The sequence below is a fragment of the Suillus subalutaceus genome, assembly GCF_016647625.1.
Source record: "Suillus subalutaceus strain FC151 chromosome Unknown DFJ58scaffold_47, whole genome shotgun sequence".
Lineage (NCBI taxonomy): Eukaryota > Fungi > Basidiomycota > Agaricomycetes > Boletales > Suillaceae > Suillus > Suillus subalutaceus.
Window position 1 is genome coordinate 54,363 of NW_024540296.1, and position 16,681 is coordinate 71,043.

The 16,681-nt window shown below is 48.4% G+C and overlaps 4 protein-coding genes across 4 annotated transcripts; 1 reads left to right on the plus strand and 3 right to left on the minus strand.

The window, feature by feature from the left end:
• Window positions 1-2,158: 2,158 nt before the first annotated feature.
• On the minus strand, window positions 2,159-4,746 carry DFJ58DRAFT_880511 (MFS general substrate transporter; the record flags this gene model as incomplete). Its single annotated transcript, XM_041394538.1, has 9 exons — window positions 2,159-3,008; window positions 3,062-3,173; window positions 3,225-3,322; window positions 3,377-3,424; window positions 3,474-3,999; window positions 4,048-4,202; window positions 4,254-4,461; window positions 4,517-4,545; window positions 4,648-4,746. The coding sequence occupies 9 exons, from the start codon at window positions 4,744-4,746 to the stop codon at window positions 2,574-2,576; spliced, it is 1,710 nt and encodes a 569-aa protein (XP_041244321.1). The 3' UTR covers window positions 2,159-2,573.
• A 441-nt stretch (window positions 4,747-5,187) lies between these two features.
• Window positions 5,188-8,434, plus strand: DFJ58DRAFT_906058 (P-loop containing nucleoside triphosphate hydrolase protein). The gene is made up of 7 exons (XM_041394989.1): window positions 5,188-5,449; window positions 5,510-5,702; window positions 5,751-6,630; window positions 6,653-6,757; window positions 6,825-7,538; window positions 7,575-7,637; window positions 7,686-8,434. Exons 2-7 carry the CDS (start codon window positions 5,566-5,568, stop codon window positions 8,055-8,057), a joined length of 2,271 nt encoding a protein of 756 aa, XP_041244322.1. The 5' UTR covers window positions 5,188-5,449; window positions 5,510-5,565; the 3' UTR covers window positions 8,058-8,434.
• A 1,445-nt stretch (window positions 8,435-9,879) lies between these two features.
• Window positions 9,880-12,662, minus strand: DFJ58DRAFT_352430 (major facilitator superfamily domain-containing protein). The gene is made up of 12 exons (XM_041379991.1): window positions 12,586-12,662; window positions 12,354-12,537; window positions 12,161-12,293; window positions 12,078-12,106; window positions 12,000-12,028; window positions 11,733-11,944; window positions 11,536-11,668; window positions 10,962-11,487; window positions 10,865-10,912; window positions 10,713-10,810; window positions 10,550-10,661; window positions 9,880-10,496 (listed from the first exon to the last, which is right to left on the minus strand). The coding sequence occupies exons 2-12, from the start codon at window positions 12,366-12,368 to the stop codon at window positions 10,062-10,064; spliced, it is 1,770 nt and encodes a 589-aa protein (XP_041244323.1). The 5' UTR covers window positions 12,369-12,537; window positions 12,586-12,662; the 3' UTR covers window positions 9,880-10,061.
• Window positions 12,663-13,666: 1,004 nt separating this feature from the next.
• DFJ58DRAFT_785839 (amidase signature domain-containing protein) lies at window positions 13,667-16,257 on the minus strand. The gene is made up of 11 exons (XM_041390056.1): window positions 16,238-16,257; window positions 15,825-16,186; window positions 15,552-15,741; window positions 15,397-15,498; window positions 15,171-15,339; window positions 15,028-15,119; window positions 14,600-14,976; window positions 14,412-14,542; window positions 14,201-14,364; window positions 14,119-14,145; window positions 13,667-14,062 (listed from the first exon to the last, which is right to left on the minus strand). The coding sequence occupies exons 2-11, from the start codon at window positions 16,005-16,007 to the stop codon at window positions 13,830-13,832; spliced, it is 1,668 nt and encodes a 555-aa protein (XP_041244324.1). The 5' UTR covers window positions 16,008-16,186; window positions 16,238-16,257; the 3' UTR covers window positions 13,667-13,829.
• Between the last annotated feature and the right edge of the window lie 424 nt (window positions 16,258-16,681).

Consider the following 16,681-nt stretch of genomic DNA (forward strand, 5'->3'; position numbering starts at 1 on the left):
TCCACTCGATGTACCTTTAATAAGGAGTAATTTATGATGCACTGAGTCAGGTTAGACAGCGGTTACCGGTTAAGCCCTAAGTTACAGGTATCTGTTGCCGTGTACCACAGCACAAAGTAAAAAATTATCAAAGTGCATTTCGATAGCTGCTAGACAACAGCAAATATAACGTAATTACTATTAGTGAACGTCTGTTGCAAATCAAACACGTTTCTTTGTAAAGTAGACATTTTGTGAGTCTATCGGGGCTCGAACCGTTAGACGTGGATGTGTGGATTTGGCCTTGCGAGCCTTAGAGGCCCTCGGAGGTGGAGTCCGGCCTTTGACTCTACTTGCAGCCTCACGGAAAATAGTCCCCTCCTCATCATAATGGGCCAAGGGCCAAGGTCAACGGCTCTCACTGTCTAGACCATTTGATACTTGCCCGTCGCATCCTTACATACACGAGCTGTACTAACTTCGATCGAGGGAGTCCAAGATGCAGTCAAAACGAAAGCTGCCCTCAGAGCTTTATGCTACGAAGGAGCATGTTGTTACTGAGCGTGAATACCTGCCTTTGAAGCTTACTGTGCTCTCGCGTGACAATGTGGGCAAAATGACACGGAAGGGTACACAATGTGATCCAAATGGTCTATGTTTGAAATCTGGACGGTCACTGGCATGCATTCAAATATTCATCATTTACCAACAAGATTGTTATGACAAATACTCCGCAACCAAGGCTTGACACTACTTGACTTATTTTTCTCAAGCCAAGTACCGAACCAGCCTTAAATAATGACACCCAAGAAAGTACTCTCGTCCTGTTCTCCCCAACATGGCGACGAGCCCAGCCCACCTAGAGATATCACATCAGTCGACTGCTGTCGTAGGATATAAATTATCCAGGGGTATTGTTTTGCCATTGGATAGGGGATCGTGGGTGAAATATTTAGCGAATTTCGAAATCTCAAGCTCCTGCCGCAGTCCGCAGTGCAACGGCACTGGCGAATCACAAAGTCGATACTTGTTACGCCTAGAAACGAAGTTGAACATGCTAGCTTTGCCAACGTCTGAAACAAAGCTCAAGAGTAATAACTAGAGTGGTACCGTTTGGGAGAAGAAGATAATATATATGACGAGGCGCATGCGAGATGTGCTACTTAGTGCCGACGTTGAAAGTCGATACTATAATGTGACACAACCCTGCCATTTATGTAAAAGTGTGGATTCCGTGTCAAGAGAATCGATCAGTCTCAACAACAACAACATGGACATGGAATGATGAAACACATTCCTCCCTGGCACTTGGATTTCAGCTCGTCCTTATTGCAACTTGACACAACTTACGGGGCAAGGAATGCAACCACCTCTCAAACGCAACGGCGACTGTGTTTGCTCCTCTTTCTGAGGGGGTCTGTTCTGGGGGGAGGAATGCAACAACATGGCCGATGAAGAAGGTTGAGAGGAGACAATTTCTCTTGGGACAGCACGAGCTGCGGGCGGGTATGTAACAGAGTCTGTACGATATCCTGAGCTGGAATTCATTTGTTTTGATAAAGTGAAGGTTAAGAGTATAAGGGAGCACCTCATACATTCGATATTTATTTCCACAAACCAATGACGTCGTAAATCCTAATTATAACTTCAGGTAAGTACGTTAACGTTGCAAATCGGTTGGTGTTAAGGAATTATTAATTATTAGTCAGGAAAGGAATTTGTGCTTACGTGCCTGCAAGCTTAGCAAAACATCCTCATATACCAACTGATACCAAACGTAGGTTCCTTAGCCAAGATGGGAGCAAACTGCGGGCCTTATCATCAGACCATCATCACCTCTCCTACTTGAAATCAAAGTAGTACGCAATGTCAACCGAAGATCGAATCATTTTCCGTCAGGGTGAGTACATGTTGCGCTCAATCGAATGGCGCTGTACTGACTGTATCCAGGGATCAGCAGCGGCTTCGCTGGACTCGAGGTCGCCAGTTTTGAACACAGTTTTGCCAGATTGGTATCAAACCCACAGAATCTCTCTATTTCTTCTCAAACACGCCAACAATATGAACCACTGCTATCTGCTGCTGCTGCACCTCTGATTATCTCCAACGGTGCTGCCGAGATCGACCGGGTCTTCAACATACTCCAGAAGATCTGGAACCCGGTCAGGCAGGATCCTGCTGTAGAGCAGGGTGCCCCGCCACTCAACTACTACAAGACATCTTATGGCATATCTTTCATACGCGGCGGAGAACTAGTGTGGTCAAACTACCTGCCTGAAAGGGGGGTCCGTCCACCGATCTCGGAGGATACAGCGAGCGCTGAGGAGGAGAGTCAGTTTGGGGACGTGGTGAACATTCTCCAGAGTTTGGTGCAAAGGTCGCAGGCAGCCTGAATGGCGATAATTTGATATCTCGCCATAAGATTGAGTTAGGCAGAAAGTTGTCAGGATGCAGCCAGGATATAGATTAGATGGAAGGCTAATGTGGCCATAACAAATAACATAACTTGTACGACGGGTATATGATCGGAGGAATGAATCAAGATGCACGCCGAGATTGCAAGAAGAAGAATATAACGACATCTCAACTAAAATTTAATGATTCTGCTGCTGAATGGGCATGTCATCATGTTCGTCACCCTCGAGCTCATCTGAAGGCTTTCGCGTCTCGTCCTGTTCTGATAGTTCCATTTCTTCCTCATGATCGGTCTTTTGAGCATCAGGATCAGGAATCTTAGAAAGGAACAAGGACAATATGACTGCCAAGCCAGCCCAAGGAATGAGGGAGATGAAACTCCAACGAACACCATTCCTGAAAGCATCACGGATGATCTGCTGCACAACAGGCGGCAGACCGTCGAGTGACTGGATGGAGTCGAGGCCACCACTGTTGTAGAGCGCTTCAAGGACATTGAGGTCAGAGCTTGAGATAGCGTCGCTTCGTATCTGCCCTACGATGTAAGAATTGACTTTAGCGTTCATGACAGTGAAACACTGTGCTAGACCGACGGTTCCACCGAGGGCGCGGAACTACGAGACGTCATTTGAGTATGCGCACCATACGGCATGTCGACACAACTTACGAAAAGCAACAGAGCGTTAGTCACGGCGACATGGTCTGGCATCAAAAAGCGAGCTTGAACGGCATTAGGGCCAGCTGTAAGACCAACCCCGAAACCTGTCATACACATGAAACTAAGTTCAGATGTAAGCAATCAGTTTCTGACCAGTACATAGATGTCGCACCCATTAACAAGCCCTTGCACATTCTTCTGCATGCCCATCTGGATGAGGCCCAAACCAACGGCCATGACGATTAATCCAGCAATGATTGGATAGATCGGCTGGAAGGATCGTTAGATATATATGTTTTACAGCGGAAGACTGCAGTTGTCTACCTGTCTGAAGCGCTTGATCAACCGAATGGAAACCAAGCTACCTCCTCCCTATCATAATAGTGAGACATTAGTGATCCGATGCAGTGCGAAAACATACTATGCCAGGAGCAAAATAAAGAAGTTGTATACCGGCTTGATCAGGTGACAAGCCAGAGACGACGGTCATAAACATTGCGACGAAGTAGAACATCACAAACATGACAATGCCGGACACGAAGCAACCATACTGCAAGACACAGATGTCGTAGGACCGGAAGAGCTCGAGAGGCAGCATGGGCTGCACATGATAAAGCGCCCCAAATGCCAGGGAAGAAGCTTGGTGTTTCCACTCCAAGACAACCTCCCAAAGAATGCAGGCCACAAAGACGATGACACCAACAGCCAGGCAGACTACAACACGAACAGTTTTCCAGTCGTCATTGGGACCCCAGTTCAGCGCAAGTAGAATGAGGACGCCTCCGATAACGAAGAGGAACGTGCCGATCCAGTCGATGAGGGCTAGCTTAATTATCCATGTCGTAGATTTGGCGGAACCTGGAAGTTCTTCAGATGACTTGGCACCTTTGACACGTTTACGAAGCAAAAAGAAACACAGAACCATGGCCAGGGCAGCACTCGGAATACTATATTTCCGTTAACATCGCCTGTTAAGTGTACTAAGAAATTCATACTTGATCGCGAACACCCAGCGGAAGCTGGCCGTGACTAGGAAACCACCGATGACGGGGCCTAAACAGAAACCGAGAGAATACAAGAAGAACCTGGCGAATTGCTGGATGTTATTCGTATCCAGTGAGGACGAATCTGACAATATCGTTGGCACAATCTTACCAATAATTAGGATATTCATGTTGTTCTCCACAAAGAGTATACATACCGTCAACAAACCAGCGGCTCCAATACCAGCTATTCCTCTGCCGGCCAAAAGCATTGTCATGTTGACAGCTCCCGTACTGAAGGCACTACCGACAAGGAAAAATAGAAGAGACAATTGAAGTCCAAAGTGACGGCCATAGATATCGGCAATGGATGCAAATAAGGGCAAGAAAACTGTCGATGCTAACAAGTATGACGTGCCAATATAGCTAATAGCGAAAAATCAGTAGAACCCCCATGTCGCGATTCAATATGTATAAGTACCTTTGCAAGTTTAAGGCGTTAAATACAGACTGAAAGTAATGTCAAGGACCTGCAGATTAAAGGCAGTATAACACTTACTGCAATTCGAGGTTGCGCCGTGGCGACGACTGGATATTCCAATAGGGTGAGACGAGAGGCAGAAAAAACGAAAATGACTTGCCCGTATAGTCTAGAGTTTCAAGTATCACTGGGATGGCCAAAGCGCACATTAACCACCAATCAAATTTCATCCAGAAACCCCCCTCCTTAACCTTAGATTGAGGTGGATGATCATTGGAAGGATGTGAAGTAGCTGCAGCATAAACGAGTTGAAGGGCCAAAATGGTGCAGAGTAGAAGAAAGACAGACAGACATTGTCGTTCAGCATTCTTGCCCATCAAGCGGCGGAAAATGGACTTTACAAAAGTCATACTTATAGTTGAGGCCTGTGAACAAGGTCGCCCGTGTATGCAACCAGTCCCCTAATAAGCAGGAAGGAAAGACGGTCGCAGAGTTCTTTCATGATAGAGTCCAGCACACAGGAACGCAGCAACTGCCAGCAAGGCCATCGAAACGGCAAGGGGTACCCGCTCGGGAAAAAATGTACAAGAGGCCACCTTACGCCGTTATAAAGACAAACCGGTGATCTAGGGATGGTGAGGACATGTATACGTAGGAAATGGCCGGTCTGTGTGAAGTCTGCGCAAACTCCGCGCCAAAGTCTTTCACTTTTGACTAATTATACATTCCACGACTGAGTAACTTGAAGCTACAGTCTTGTTTTAGCTTTTTCACGAGTTCTTGATTTTGTTCTTACAAACAGTTCTCATCTCTCTCAGCGGCAATATGTACATCGTCTGGCAGATTCGAGCAAATGTGCTGAGCGCAACGATACTTAATCAGACGTAGTACTTCAGCCTACTACCAGAAACACTCAAAAGGTTTAGGGTCCGCGTAAGTAATTTATGAGAGGTTAGCCGTAAGGTCAAGTCGACATTGACAACGACATTTTAGGATTGAGCAGCCCTACGGTGATCCACGTCGGAGCTCGAATCACGATCACCCTGAGAATGGGACTGAAATTTACAGGACTAACATCAGCGCCGCAGGGGGAAATGGACGATGAACTTGTCCTGAACATTGCAGAGGATGCATCTGCAGGACCCACAGAGCTGGCATCAAAAAAGTCTGGTCGCTGGACGGATAAGTGAGCAGAAGCTCGATATCATTTATGCAGCTAATCGTCATGGTGTAGGCTGAAGGCTAAACGAGTCCAGAAACGAAGGACTAACCATCATGCTGGCGGCGACGATGATGACCATTCTCGTCCTGTAAAGCGGATGCGACCTGACATACCTTTGCCTGATACCAAAGTAGCTTCTGCAGCGGACCGTCCGGCACTTCCAGCTAAGCCTTCGACTCAAATAATCTCCTCTCTGTTCTCGTACAACCCCAAAGTCGAAGCTCCTATATCCTCCGCTGTACAAAAAGCACCCTCTAAACCAAGTAACGCGCCATTGACTAGCTCAGCCACATTTGCAGACCTAGGTCTCCACCCTCTCCTCGTCGCTCACCTACAATCCAAGATGAATATCACGAAGCCGACATCTATTCAACATACTGCCCTTCCGATATTCACGAATCCCTCTTCTGAGGACATGAATGCACGCGACGTATTTATACAATCGCAAACCGGCTCCGGAAAGACCATGTCGTTCCTCCTACCTATAATCCACGATCTTCTCCCCCTCAGTACACACTCCTGGATCGACCGCTCGATAGGAACGCTCGCCATTATCATCGTACCTACTCGTGAACTAGCTAAGCAAATTTCCGACGTTTTAGAAGCACTATTGACGCTTCAGCTACGTACCCGGTGGTTAGTTTCCGGTTTGCTGAGTGGAGGCGCAACTCGTGCGCACGAGAAGGCGCGTCTACGGAAAGGTGTTCCGATTGTTGTCTCCACCCCAGGTCGCCTATTAGATCATTTACAAAACACATCTTCTTTCGACGTTGGAAAATGTAGATGGTTGGTTCGGGACGAGGCGGACCGCTTGATGGAGCTCGGGTTTGAGGACACTATCAAAGGGATTGTACAGAGTCTGGATGGGAGGAGGAAGCTCGCGCTCCAAGCTGTTCGGGACGGTAATTTTCGAGGTCCCGGATTGGGATTGGGATCGGCAGAGACGGACAATTCTTTTTTCGGCTACTATCCGTGAAGATGTACAGAAACTCGCAGGCACCACTTTAATCCGACCGCTAGTAATCAAGAGCCTCGACAACGAGAAGGCGGAGGATTCGCCCGCATTAAAACATGGCAACGAAACAGCTACCACCGCCACCGAGAAATTCACTCCCCCGTCACAACTCTCCCCAAAAATATGTTATTGTTCCCCTCAAAATGCGTCTTGTCGCACTTCTTCGCTCATTGCTAGCTCAGACACAAGGACAAAAAGGGTCGAAAATTTTTGTATTCCTCAGTTGTATACACTCCGTCGATTTTCACTGGCGCCTGCTAGGCGATTCATCTATGGATAGCGAGAAGACGGAAAGTTCTGTGCCTAGCGAAGACAAAAGTGACGACGAAGATAGCAAGGCAGATGAAAAGGAAAGCAAAATCGCTGCGAAGTCTTCGCTCCTTCCAGGCGCTTCGATCTTCCGTCTTCACGGCTCCCTTCCTACACCAATTCGTCTAGCCTCTCTACGGGAATTCTCCGCCATTTCTTCCTCAAAGTCCAAGATACCTGCGCCCGCGTCCTCTATTCTCCTTTGCACGTCTGTGGCATCCCAAGGTCTCGACCTACCCCTTGTTCGCGCAGTCGTACAGCACGACCTGCCCACCGAAGGCGGTGCGACTGAGTACGTGCACAGGGTCGGACGGACAGCTCGTGCAGGTAACGGTGGTGAAGCTTGGAGTATCGTCGCGCCCAACGAATCTGAATGGGTGAGATGGGTGGAGGAGAAGATGAGGGGCGATGTGACGGGAGAAAAGTCCGACGGTGACAAGGTCAACGTCACTCTTGAAGGGGCAAGCATCGAGAGTGTGTTGGCGAAGGGTTTTGGTTGAAAAGGCTTTGAGTACGAGGCGCGCGCGACAGAAGTGCAACTTTCTTTTGAGCGGTGGGTTTTGCAACGCAAAGAGGTAAGTTTGATTTGGAAAGGAATTCGACTGTGTTGATATTGTTTGCAGAACGCTGAACTTGCTCGAAGAGCATTTACCTCTTACATGAGGGCTTATGCGACCCATCCTTTGAACGAGAAGCAAATATTCCATATCCGACATCTTCACATTGGTCATCTGGCAAAAGCATTTGCGCTGCGTGAGGCGCCAAACTCGATTACTGACCGGAAGAATAAATTCACTAGCGTATCCAAAGGTCGCGGCTCGCGTCCCGCTAAATCTACAACGCAGTATGATATTGGCGATGCAGGGCAACGGATGCAAGACATTGTCCGTGCGCAGGGCCGGCTGTCGAAGAAGGGTGACAAGATGATTAGCAGTGGGACTAACGAATTTCAAATTGCAACAGGCGATTCACTTATCCATGGCTATCGGTTGTAGTCGGGCAGTAGGGCTTGTCACTTGTATGTCACACCAGGTTTCCGAGTCGACATCACACGTTGCCGAAACGTTCGTGCTCGTTGTGAGCAACGGTGAGCTCGACTACTGCAGCACTACTTCGTGCTACCCGTTGTCCAGCGTCCGACGGCAGATTCGCGTCGACGCCATATGCGCTCCACTTAAGCCCAAGGTTTTGCCATGGTACTCATTGACAACTCCAATTGTACACAGCTTTTAAAAGAGTGCGGAATGTGATCACCTTGTACTGTAACACGTGCAAACGCCTACAACGCGTCTGGCAGCTGCAGCGCTGAAGTGCGGGAGTATGTGATGTCATGACGGCAAATTGAACCGTCACCAAAGATGCACCATACCGGGCCGCATCCCCACAAGCGCATTGTACGACGACGCAGCGCGATTATGGAACCTCGGCAACAACCAGTCCATCAATTCGCCCCTCGATCATGTATCTGACATGCAATCTGTGTCGTTTTTGGCAGATGGAAAGCCACTAGTAGCCACCGCCCTTGAGGACAAAAATGCGTACACTTGGGATATTTCTGCGAAAGTAAAGGGGTTGGCCTCGACGAAATTTTGTTGGATCAACCCGACAAGTCTTACCCACCACTGCAATCAAAGCAAATCAAGCAGCCTACATTCCGCAAGGGACACATGCATTCTCTATCCATCTCTGATGAAGAGGATAAAGCACATTCTCAACGTGCGAAGAAGCCCGTACGAGGGAACCTTCATGGTCGTTATCGCATCCTTGGATGCACATGCACGACAGACCCTGCCAGTTTTCGCATCAATGCAAATCACTATCACATCATCTCTGCACAAGAATCAGGTTAAGAAACGTGAGTTGGGGTGGAGCGCTTTTCCACTGCCCAAGGCTTCCTCTAGCTCGTCGGATAACGACAATTAATTTTCGACAGCGAATGTAGAAACTGCTGCAACAACTGTCTCGCTCTCTACACCTGCCTTGCCCGTGTCCGTGCCGAAGGCGGGACCCTTCGATGTTTGGTCCTGAACTCCTTTGTCCACAGGCGACTCCATCGCCTCCGTTACGTATCTCGCTGTCGTCTCCCATCGGATCTCCTGTTGCGGTATCCCTTGCGTCTCCGTGACTGCATCCCCGAGTATGCCTTCCATGTCTTCAAGTACATTTGATACGCCTCTGCTCGCTACCCAGACGTGTCTACACACGTTTCGCTGTGTTGCGCATAGGATCTCGTTTGGGAGTTTGAGGGCTGCGTTCACAATCAGATGTGTTCCGAACAATCACCTAATGAGGGACAGAATGGCGGCATGCCGCTGGTTTAAACATTTCCAGGTGGCTGAAATACACCTCCGAGTACTCTTGCCGGCTCTATGAGTTGTGCTGCTGGCACAAGCATCAACTGTTCAGCTGTGTCTAATCCAAATGACTCTGCATTGCGTGGTTGGGCGTTCGAATACGAAAAAATCAGATGATGGGAGGCCAACTAGGAGATTAAGCGAAACCAATTTGAAAGCACGTCGATCGAGGGGCGCACCTTTCCAATTTCCTCGTCCTCTGGGTGGAATAAATATACTCCATCCCTGTAGAGCAAGGCGCCCCGCCACTCAACTACTACAAGACATTGGCATATCCTTCATACGCGGTGGATAATTAGTGTGGTCAAACTACCTGCCTGAAAGGGGGGTCCGTCCACCGATCTCCGAGGATACAGCGAGCGCTGAGGAGGGTTAGTTTGGGGTTGTGGTGAACATTCTCCAGAGCTTGGTGCAAAGATCGCAGGCAGCTTTAATTGCGACCACTTGATATCTCAGCATAAGATTGAGTCTGACAGAAAGTCGTCAGGATGCAACCAGGATGTAGATTAGATGGAAGGCTAATGTGGACATGACAAATAACATAACTTGTACGACGGGTATATGATCGGAGGAATGAATCAAGCTGCACGCCGAGATTGCAAGAAGAATAATGTAACGACATCTACCAGGCCCCTCAACTAAAATTTAACGATTCTGCTGCTGAATGGGCATGTCATCATGTTCGTCACCCTCGAGCTCATCGGAAGGTTCTCGCGCATCGTCCTGTTCTGATAGTTCCATTTCTTCGTCGTGATCGGTCCTTTGAGCATCAGGATCAGGGATCTTAGAAAGGAACAAGGACAATATGACTGCCAAGCCAGCCCAAGGAATGAGGGAGATGAAACTCCAACGAACACCGTTCCTGAAAGCATCACGGATGATCTGCTGCACAACAGGCGGCAGACCGTCGAGGGACTGGATGGAGTCGAGGCCACCACTGTTGTAGAGCGCTTCAAGGACATTGAGGTCAGAGCCTGAGATAGCGCCGCTTCGTATCTGCCCTACGATGTAAGAATTGACTTTAGCGTTCATGACAGTGAAACACTGTGCTAGACCAACGGTTCCACCGAGGGCGCGGAACTACGGGATGTCATTTGAGTATGCGCACCATACGGCATGTCGACACAACTTACGAAAAGCAACAGAGCGTTAGTTACGGCGACATGGTCTGGCATCAAAAAGCGAGCTTGAACGGCATTAGGGCTAGCTGTAAGACCAACCCCGAAACCTGTCATACACATGAAGCTAAGTTCAGATGTAAGCAATCAGTTTCTGACCAGTACATAGATGTCGCACCCATTAACAAGCCCTTGCACATTCTTCTGCATGCCCATCTGGATGAGACCCAAACCAACGGTCATGACGATTAATCCAGCAATGATTGGATAGATCGGCTGGAAGGATCGTTAAATATGTATGTTTTACAGCGGAAGACTGCAGTTGTCTACCTGTCTGAAGCGCTTGATCAACCGAATGGAAACCAGGCTCCCTGCTCCCTATCATAACAGTCAGACATTTGTGATCCGATACAGAGCGAAAACATACTATGCCAGGAGCAAAATAAAGAAGTTGTATACCGGCTTGATCAGGTGACAAGCCAGAGACGATGGTCATAAATATTGCGACGAAGTAGAACATCACAAACATGACAATGCCGGACACGAAGCAACCATACTGCAAGACACAGATGTCGTAGGATCGGAAGAGCTCGAGAGGCAGCATGGGCTGCACATGGTAAAGCGCCGCGAATGCCATGGTAGAAGCTTGATGCTTCCGCTCCAAGACGACTTCCCAAAGAATGCAGGCCACAAAGACGATGACACCGATAACCAGGCAGACTATGACGCGAACAGTCTTCCAGTCGTCATCGGGACCCCAGTTCAGTGCAAGTAGAATGAGGACGCCTCCAATAACGAAGAGGAACGTCCCGATCCAGTCGATGAGGGCTAGCTTAATTATCCATGTCGTAGATTTGGCGGAACCTGGAAGTTCTTCAGATGACTTGGCACCTTTGACACGTTTGCGAAGCAAAAAGAAACACAGAATCATGGCAAGAGCAACACACGGAAGGCTATATTTTCATTAACATCGTTCGTGAAGTGTATCGGGAAATCCATACTTGATCGCGAACACCCAGCGGAAGCTGGCCGTGACTAGGAAACCACCGATGACGGGGCCTATACAAAAACCGAGAGAATATAAGAAGAACATGGCGGATTGCTGGATATTATTCGTATCCAGTGAGGACGAATCTGACAATATTGTCCGCACAATCTTATCAATAATTAGAACGTTCTTCACAAGAAAGGAGTATACATACTGTCAACAAACCAGCGGCTCCAATACCAGCTATTCCTCTGCCGGCCAAAAGCATTGTCATGTTGACAGCTCCCGTACTGAAGGCACTACCGACAAGGAAAAATAGAAGGGACAGTTGAAGTCCAAAGTGACGACCATAGATATCGGCAATGGATGCAAAAAAGGGCAAGAAAACTGTTGATGCCAACAAGTATGACGTGCCAATATAGCTAATAGCAGAAAATCAGTAGAACCCCCATGTCGCGATTCGATATGTATAAGTACCTTTGCAAGTTTAAGGCGTTAAATACAGACTGAAAGTATTGTCAAGGACCTGCAGATTGAAGGCAACACAACACTCACTGCAATTCGAGGTTGCGCCGTGGCGACGACTGGAAGTTCCAACAGGGTGAGACAAGAGGCAGAAAAAAACGAAAATGACTTGCCCGTATAATCTAAAGTTTCAAGTGTTACTGGGATGACCAAAGCGCACATCAACCACCAATCAAATTTCTTCCAGAAACCGCCCTCCTTAACCTTAGACTGAGGTGGTTGATCATTTGAAAGTTGCGAAGGTAACTGCAGCAGAAACGAGTTCAGGGATCAAAATAATGCAGAATAGAACATAGAAAGACAGACTTTGTGGCTCAGCATTCTTGCCCGTCAAGCGGCGGAAAATGTACATCACGAAAGCTATACTTGGAGTTAAGGCCTATGAACCAAGTCGCCCCCATATGCAACCACTGGTCCCATATATAAATAGGAAGGAAAGATATTTGCGGAGTTTTTTCAGGATAAAGTCCAGCGCATGGGAGCACAGCAACTGACAGCAAGGTGACCATCGAAAACATAAACGTCAGACTGCACTCACTCGCCGGACTCGTACAGGATGATCAATTGCGCAGCCACCTCAAGTCACAACAATAATAGCACTGACTTAAAGTTGGGTGCGCAGTAGTACTCACTTGTCTGCCAAGTGTTCGCTTCCAAGCCATATGTTAGGGCGGTGGGTGATCATCAATCATTCATGGCTGTCTTTCAACTCCGAGCAGAGTCACAGACATGTCGGCTACTGACAATCTTTGGCAGTTTAATACAGGATAGATTTTGACCATGTCGAAGCACTTGTGGGAAGTTACAACTACTATTACCGTGACACTGACATGATGTTGCTTGTTTTGACTGTCAGTGTCCGATGGCATGCATGTCAAGTCAGTTATGTATGCTGCTGCTGCGGCAGGCAAGCGAGCAAGCCAAGATCTCCGTAGTGAGAAGTAACGACTCCGAAAGCATTCGCAGGTATAGATTTGTGATCGACTTCTTTATGCAACAAGAACGCTCCCGGTCCACATTGGAAGTATTATACCATGCCGTCTGGAATACAGCTTGCAGGTCCCTCAGGCCTCAGGCTTGCGTACTACTAACCACAGTTCATGTGCTCGTCGCTGCAGTCAACAGACTTGACAAATATTTTTCTCCCGACACCGATACTCTCCAGGCTCCGGAACCCTCAAAGACTCTATATGCTATATATGTACATTCTGCATATACGCTCATCCGCCCCCTAGGTTTTGGTTTACCCTCATGCAAATCCCTGTATTTCCCTACAAATTGCTGATACCTGTTCTCTATGCAATTGCCTCGCTAATCCATTCACCGATGTTCTACTCCAGCCAGTTCCTGCTACCAGACTATTGACTAGCAGTTCACGACGTCTTTTTGCCTACGCTCGAATCCGTACTCTACGGCGCGAACATTAGTGACTGGCTCCCTTACGGAATGTTCCATTACACTTTCCCCCTAGTCCTAGTTTTTCTCATTCAGCTCTTTCGCCCACTCGCTTTACGCCCTTTTACAAAGGCATTCGGCTACCAATTTACATCACTACGGATAACTCTACCTTTGCACGAATGTCATCCAACACATTACGCCAAGGCTACTATTGGAATGGTGTGACGTCTTGACATTTCAACGTCAACACGGAGCCTGCGGCGTTGTTGGACTGGCACCCGCCTTCCAACACGGCAAATCAAAGAATGATTTGTATTCCAAGTCTATACAACCGAGGGAGAGGTTTGGTAAACAGCGAACCCATATCAGGGCACATTATGACAACTACGTCCCTATCACATCCGCCAACTGTGTTGTCGGAATTGCCGCAGCGTAAGCTGTCCTTTGTAGCCTTGTCTGCGTCTTCTGTTCGTAGGCATATGCAAAACTGACAAGGCTATACTCGCTCCATGCTGTTCCAAGGAACGAAAGTCCAATGGGGACGCCTGGAGCCGGATACAGAGTCTCGGGTCCAGCGCTACCAATTGTAACATTCTCTGGATAGAAACCCAAAGGCACTGAGTGCCGGGAGCATTAACCAACTACATAGTTAGACATCGAACAGATCACTTACCCGTGACAATCGGATATCCCGCGATGGCTGCGAGAGTACTGCGTCTGAGTCAATATATAACAAACATATTTTCAGTACGAACCGGCAGGAACAGTCGTGTAACCTGGTGCAGGGAGCACCAGAGCGTCGAGAGAATACGTCTCGAGGGCAGCATCGATACCATAAGTGGCACCGAGTTCCTTGTCAAACGCGAGAGATTGGTAATAAGACGCATTAAAACCAGTAGTCGCCTGTGATTCGATCAACCTACAGTGATTTCAATAAGTGTGGCGGTGCACTTGAAGGGTACTCACTCAGACTGATCTGTGTAGCCTGCAGGCTCCTCGAGTGTTGGGTTGTTGTTGTCGAATACGATTAGGTCCTCAAGTGAAGCCACCCCTGATGGGTTTGCGATGAGACTGTCAAACCAGGCATTGAGTTGGACCTGCCAAATCAAAGTGTTAGCATCGAAATTTTGAATGCTTTGAATGTGCTCAAATACCTTGAAGTCGACATCCAGTACAACGGTTTCATTATTAGACTCGTAGATTTCATACGCCGAAGGCAAATCAGCAGGGTCTACAATTGTCGCGCCCAGAGTCTTCAGCGTCTCCAGCGCCTGCTCAAATACTTCATTCACATATGGATCATTGCCAGTCAAGCTGTCGTTCAAGAAGACTGAGCGAGGTACTCCAATGCGCTTGCCAACAAGTGATGTGTTACTGAGTGCCATGGTGTAGTCGGGGACGGGCATAGGCTGTGCCAGTGTAAAATTGTCGTTAGGATCTGGGCCGGCGACGATGGAAAGGAGGATGGCAGCATCTGTAACAGAGCGAGTGAGCGGACCGACTGTGTCTTGGTGCTCGGAGATCGGGATGACTGGAAATTGATATGTGAGCCTGATAGTAGACGAGGCGAGACAAGACCTACCCCCAGCACGGGATGTTAATCCCACGGTGGGCTTGATGCCTACCACATTATTTTGATTTGCCGGGCATGTGATACTTCCGTCTGTCTCTGTCCTGCCTCTCATATCAGTTAAAGTGCAAGTGTAATAGTGAACTGGAGCGAACCCAAGAGTGACAGCAGCCAGGCCGATAGATGCAGAGACAGCTGAACCAGCCGACGAACCACACGGGTCGGCGTTTGGGTAATACGCATTCGTGCATTGCCCTCCACGTCCTGACCATCCAGAGGCAATATTTCCACGGAAGTGTGCCCACTCAGACAGGTTTGCCTTACCTGCAGTGGCATACTGTGTTGGATTCTGATATTATACTGCGCCTCCGGGAAACGTACCGAGAATAATGGCTCCTGCCTTGCGTAATCGCTTCACTACACCCGCATCACTCGGAACCACGGACTTCAACAAGCTATATGATCCCGCAGTCGTGTTCATTCCTTGGAGTGTCGCTATAACCATCGGCTTTCCACTCCATATCATTGAAACACACCTTCAAATGCTACAGTTGCAATATTATCCTTCACAAGCACCGGGATCCCATGGAGCGCACTTCGTGGCCCGTAGGTGAGCCGCTCATGATCCAGCGCCGCAGCTTCCTGTAGCGCCGACGGATTGGTTTCAATCACAGCACGAAGCACCGGCCCTTGGAGATTGACTTCTTCGATGCGGGCAAAGTACGCCTGTCCGATCAAAATGCAAAACCATATCCATAACTCCATTAGTATCATTGCAGGATATGCAAGACCACTGCATGCTTACGGACCTTGATGAGGTCGACACTCGTGAACTGCCCCGAGGTAAGGCCCGCTTGAAGCTCGATCACAGATGCCTCGTAGAGATCGGGTAGAGGCGTTGTGATTGACGCGGAAACCACCCCTCGGGAGACGTATAAGGACTGGGTAAGCGCTAACCATGCCCAGAAGAGGGTAAGTGGTTTTGCGCCCATTTTTGCGTGCAGAGGGGGATGTCACCTAGCGATAAGAGGGCGACAAGATGAGCTTGGTTCAAGTACCCCCGAGCGGAGCATTTCCCAGAGGTCACTTGAGCGATAACGGTGACAAGGAAGACATTGAGGTAAGGTTGACTTCTCCCACGACTGAGCACTCAGCAGACCTGCATGTGGACCTTGTTAGACGTTCAAATTTAGCAGAGATAACAACTGTTGATCATGCGCACCAGGGGGAAGGATATCTCGACTCATCTCGTTCTCTGGCTTGAAGCTCCTTTGCTTAGGTCAATGTCGAGCTTTTGCATCACCGTTGGGTCACGTCTGCACGGTGCACACTGTCCGTGACAGGAGAAGTTGATAAGTTGATTGACATTGATTGTTGCCAAGAGCGGGGAACTCGACAGCATGTTGTAAGGGGATGGAGCAAGATGGAGCAGAGATGAGTTCCAAAAGGAAAACAAGGCACAGCGCAGCAGTGAGCTCCAAGTTTTCGCCCTGGCACGCGCGAGACGCACGCAGGGACCGTCGCGCCACTCCGAGGTCAACATAAGATTATATGTTGTGGATTGCACTGATGGATCAAAATATAAATTAAAGGTTGCGAATATGGTGCACGAGCCCACTCGAATGGCTGAACGTGACAATGATCAAAAGTTCCCGGACTTAATATA